We start from the raw sequence: 5,631 nt of genomic DNA, 5'->3' as shown, positions 1-5,631 counted from the left end.
CCTCTCGGACCATCAAGCATACCGCCATTATCACGCAGAGCACACGAGTATAACACACAACTCAGCCAACCCCCTCAATCATTATTCGTACTGCTGCCATCCCGACGCAGATACAGGACCGTGCCTGGTATAACGTGGTCGCTATGGCCAGGGAGTGTTTGTACCTTCTTTGCGTCATACCGTCTTAAAGAAGCATCCCTTAACAGCCATGAGTGAGTGGCCGCGCACAGGGGAGCAGGGGGTGTAAATGGGTGTAAACTTGTGCTGTATTAAATGTTATTGCTTTCGTATGTCGTTGTTATCTATGGTGATGTAGTACAGACTGTAACAAATTTCCTGTGAAGGACAATAAAGTATATTATTATTATTATTATTATTATTATTTAGTCATGGTTTACTTGCTCTCTACCATAAATTAGCAAAATGTTTTTTATGCTCTTTTAAAGTCAATATTATTCAAAGTTTTCTGTTTCGTTTTGAGTTTATGAGAGACAGACCGTAAGCGTATTCCGTATTAGTTTTTGCATCTTCTTGTATTTGTGCATTTTTATGACGCTCAACGAGGTACGGCACTCAACGTAGGAAAACAGATTTTTTTTTTTACTAGATTTTTTACCAAAATGACTCAAAAAGAAGCCTGTATTGTTACATGAAGGCTTTATGGGTTTGTGTTTGGATTTCTGCATATGTGCCATTGTGTGTTTATCCAGTATGGCGTCAGTGGCGGCGCAAGGCTCAGACTCCCATGATGCACCTCTTCTCTTTGTTCTGCTGTGTGAGAGCAGTGTGCGGCTTTGTCTGCCTCTCTCGTTCCTCTCGGCTCGTTGCCTCAGAGGCAAGGTCTCGCTCTCTTCCCTTTCCTCTGCTTCAGACCTCTCTCGCTCTTTCATTCACTCTTTAATACCCATTGGGCACTGCTGTCCACTTCTTTCGCTCCTCTCTCTGTCGTTCGTTGTCTTTTACCTTCCCTCTTAATTTGCAATGAAACTCTCACTTCACTTACTCATTCTTCCTTTGCCCCTTGCCCCCGTTTTTAAAAAACCTCAAACCACTCCCTGTTGTTCTATTTTTTTGTGAATCTCACACTTTTCTGAGCTTCTTTGGTCACCCACGTACCGTCTACTCTCTCTTACCACTTATCTTAACTTGCCTCTTCTCGTTTTCCTCCTTTTATCATGTACCCCGGTGTATACGGTCTTTCGCCTGTTCTTTGCTCTTCCCCTTTGCTTTTGATTCACTTTCTTTTTCCCTTCCCTCTCTTAACCTCAACTTCACATCGGCCTTTCTACTTCATTCTTTGCCGTCTCACACCGATCCTTCACTTGAGACTGACCTCACTTCTGTCAGTCTCCTTCACACTGTTCTTCATATTTTTTCTTTTTCAACAAATGTATTTGTCCAAGACGACAGATTTTTCTTACTGCTTCGTCCTCACAGTGTCCTACCTACTGTATTGTTAATTCATGGCTAAAGTGCTGCTATTTTGTGTAAAACTGCTGAATTGTTCAAATTGTAATATAAACTTTATTATTCAATATCATCTAAAATGGCGGATGAATTATCTGTAAAACGTTTATTTTTTTCCAACCTGAAAATGCAAGATTCTTTCAATCCTTTAAAAAGTATCCTCATTTGTTTCCTTTTTATGAGTAGATTTTCCTTTTTCTATCCTTTCGCTCCAACACGCCTTTCATTCTTGCCACTCTCTTGCATTCGCTGTTCCCACTGTGGTATTTGCATGCATTCACCTGCTGTCTGGGTGTGTCAGCTGGTTACGACCTAGGTCACCTTCACCAGGGAGGGAATACGAGCGGTTGACGTGAGGTTTGAATGTGGTGAAGATGACATGTTGACAGCTCAAATGAATCGCTTGTCACATGTCATTTTTTCCCCCTCCCCCCTTGTTAATTCTTCCATAAGAATGCATACAATATACGAGAGGAATCTTGAGGACATACAGGGTTGCAAATTGTCACACAGGCATCACTCAAATTCAACACATTCAATTCAGTTTGCTTTTTTGTGTGTTTTTTTTTTTCTTTCTCTGCCCTCAAGACTGTGAATGGTCTCATTCTGTGGCGAATGTAGGAGGAAGAATAAGTCTAAGGAATTGAAAGGCGAGAAAGTGTCGTTTCTGAAAAGCTGTGAGGAACAGCTAGGCGGATCCTGGTGCAAATGTCAGTGAACTCAGTGACTCTAGGGTTGAAGTTTAAACCCTGTCTCCCTCCTCTGCTTCTGTGTCTCTCATCCTCTCTCTCCTTTTTGCTTTTACCTTCAAACTCTGCATCTCCATCCATGCCTGCCTCCTTCACTCTCTGCTCTCTGCCTTTCACTGCTTTTAAAGTTCATTGAATGCGGTGTTGGTATTCTGTGGTGTTTTCGCCTTGCCTACTCCAAACCCTCAGCACCAGGGTCACAGCATTCTTTTAGTGTGTTTGTAAAGAATTTTTCAGTGTCAATGCATCACCTGCAAACTGTGCGATTTATTTTCTGCACATATCTCCAGTGTTTAAATGGAAAACATAAGGATGGGATTCGTGGAGAAGGAAAAACAGGCAATTCCACAGTTTTCAGTCACTTCATATTTTCAGCACTTTAAGATTGAAATACCTTAGATTGGCTATTCAGCTGATCTATACCAAACTCTATAGCCTCCGATACTTATGGAAAGCTTAGTTTGAATCCTTTATGGACATTTTTTTCCATGGGTGTGTTTTAGTTATGTACCTGCAGTAAAACATATTTAATTTTTTAAGCCTGGAAAGCTGACAGTGAAAAGAGATGAACTGTTTTATGTGCCATTTTAAGGCTTTATGTGCTGTGAAATACGATGGGGGTTATGAAAGAGCAAAAGGAAGAGAGAGAGAGAGGAAAGGAAAAGGAGAGCGAGCGGGAGACTCCTGGTGTGGAGCAGCCTTTGATGTCTTAGCTGGCTTGGAGCTGAATGCGGAACTCACTGAAGGGTAGGCCTTGTTTCATGGTGGGAATATGAAGCTGGGTGTGCTGTCCGACTAAAAAAAAAAAAAAACCAGCGCATTTGCACATATTTTTTAAAATGCATTCATGTTTGTGTACACATGTTTTTATCTTCAAGCATGAGTGTGCATTTTGGCTTGTTTGTTGTCCCAGTAGCTAGGTTTCATTTCTCCCCTGTCATGTCACTCATTAGTTTGTGGTTCATGTTCAGATCAGTTACCAGGCCACATTGGGTGGCTTAGTAATTCACAATCTATGTGTGTGTGTGTGTGTGTCTCATATATACATTTATCTTGGTAATGACTGAGCTATAACATATCATAATATCAGGATGAATTAAGATATGAGCCTTCTGACTGTTGTGAAATGAATGATGAAATGATGATGATGTTTGATGAAGATGTGAACAGTTTTCTTAAATGTTTTTGATGCACAATAAACTCAGTGATAGCGCTTTGGGTTTGGATTTTTACATTTTTTGAGTCAAGAGTATGTAAACTGAGTTCATGTTAGATTTACTATGAGACGACTGCAACATCTATGAATTGTTTCAACACATCCTTGCTTTAATATAATAATTTTACGGTCTGAAAACACTGAGATCACAGCGTCATGAGTGACCTGCTATCTGATTGTTGGTTTGTCTTGATCTGATCTGATCTGGAGACTAAGGTCAGACTCAGTGGGAAGACTTGAGAGTCCTTATTCATCATTGATCATCAGTATTGACCTCTGATTTAGTGATACATTGCTTCAAAATATGCTCTTAGTAAGACAGAGTAAATCAATGTCATCAATAGATGATGCCTACAGTTCATTATCTTTGAGTCTGTGATTGATTTTGGTAATGGTGGAGGTCTCATGGTCTTTAAACTGGATTTATCTCTCTGTCTCTCCATCAGTCATGGCTGTAGTGAAGTTCTACAGTAATGAAGTTGTGAATGGGCGAGCCTTACAGAGGGCAGCCAAGCTCTACCCCCAACTGTCAATCACCACCGAGCTGTGCTACAATGCGGAGCTGACAGGTGAGTGTGTAACAGCTTGTCAGTTGGTGATGATGACGATACTAATAATTGAAGATGCAGAAGATTTTCCACACGCCTTCTGTCTTCTCCATTAATCCATTTTACCGTGCTGTCACTGTTTCCTCCTAATGTGTGCTGCAGGCTGCGAGAGTCTGAGTGCAGAACAGAAGGAGGTTCTCCTCTGGTTGTTTCGCCCTCCCCTGCAGGCGGAGCCGCTGTCTGAGAAACCAAACCTCACAGAGGGCAGCGGGGAGAAACTGGTGGAGATCGGACCCAGGTACTGCTGCACCCACTCAGTCTGATAAATGGCCTGTATCACAGGCTGTGGCTCTGCTTTAGTCCAACATTGGGCTTTATGTCCTCCACTATATTGAATGTGTTTTTAAGACTGGTGACCTGAGCAGCACACAAAAAGACTTTCCTATATGAAAAAATCCTGATTAAAGGCCCACTAATTAGTTTTTTTTCTGGATCTCTCTGGATTTCAATATGTTTTGGAAATCTTTTGTTGTTATATGACTGTACACACTGAAACAAGCTGGGCATGAATAGGGATGGGAATCGAGAACTGGTTCAAAATTCTCTATTGGAATCTTATGCCTCTGAGATTTTCAATTCCTTTGATCAATGTTGGCATGTTTTTTGACAGTTGCGCAGTGCGAAACAATGATGTTAAATTAATGCACCTCCACTGCTGGAAACTTTCAACAGTAAACAGTCATTGCAGAGAGGAGTCCAAAGCATGTCTTTATTTCGTGAAGATGACAACGGTGCTCATTGTAATGTCTGTGAAACGATCATTTCAAGTAACACCAGTAATATTCTGAAACATATTTCTATACAATATGGGCCAGGAATGCCATATATTAGACACTCTACAAACAATCGCCACTGCTTCCCAACTAAGCAAGATCCTGTCACACAGAGGGGAAATATATAATGTTCTAATAACAATGCTTACCGGCCTTTTTTCACGCAGAAAGTTGATCAGGAATCAACAATAAGCCGAATCAATAATGGCATTAGTATCAATTAAATGTTATAAATTCCCATCCCTGGGCATGAATTTTGATTTGATAGAAATTATCCAATTGGATCTTCTGGTAAAGGTTTCTAGGAAATCTGCACAGTTACCTACAGCTGCATGTAACAGATCAATAAGACCCGAGAGCCCCACAGCGACCCCTAGAGGTTGCATGGTCTTTAGGATTTTCTATTTCAAAGAGCCTTATCTGTTGTGGGCCTGAAACGTAAACTTCAGAGGATTTACGACTGGTTGCTTATTGCTACAGTAAAGAAAAGATATTAAAGAAAATATTTTTCCTGTGAGGCAAGCAGATGTTCACTGTGTCCACTGGAGGATAATATGGAAATCTTAAATAATCATTTTAATCTGTCACACAGACTGAGGGGCAAACATCATTTGTAATTGGAGGATCTCAACCAGTGAGGCAAACATCAGACGTGTTTTTATTTGTGTTGTTGCTGTTTGGTTCTTCAGGTTGAACTTTTCCACCGCCTGGTCCACTAATGCCGTGTCCATCTGCCAGAGTGCCGGCCTCACTAATGTCACACGGGTCGAGCTGTCTCGCAGGTTTCTAATCAAGGTTTGCACACACACACACACACA

General features: G+C 41.1%; 1 protein-coding gene across 1 annotated transcript in view; it reads left to right on the top strand.

Moving 5' to 3' along the window:
* Positions 1–5,631, top strand: part of pfas (phosphoribosylformylglycinamidine synthase) — a gene marked incomplete in the record, with an annotated part of 13,858 nt that overhangs the window by 574 nt on the left and 7,653 nt on the right. Inside the window, 3 exon segments of the mRNA XM_035652649.1 lie at positions 3,879–4,001; positions 4,143–4,278; positions 5,503–5,608. Coding sequence (XP_035508542.1) covers positions 3,881–4,001; positions 4,143–4,278; positions 5,503–5,608 — 363 coding nt within the window.

The sequence above is a fragment of the Morone saxatilis genome, unplaced genomic scaffold (assembly GCF_004916995.1).
Source record: "Morone saxatilis isolate NCDOM2014 unplaced genomic scaffold, NCSU_SB_2.0 Contig12, whole genome shotgun sequence".
Lineage (NCBI taxonomy): Eukaryota > Metazoa > Chordata > Actinopteri > Moronidae > Morone > Morone saxatilis.
The sequence above is the reverse complement of the archived record's forward strand: the minus strand, read 5'-3'. Positions and strand labels throughout refer to the sequence as shown.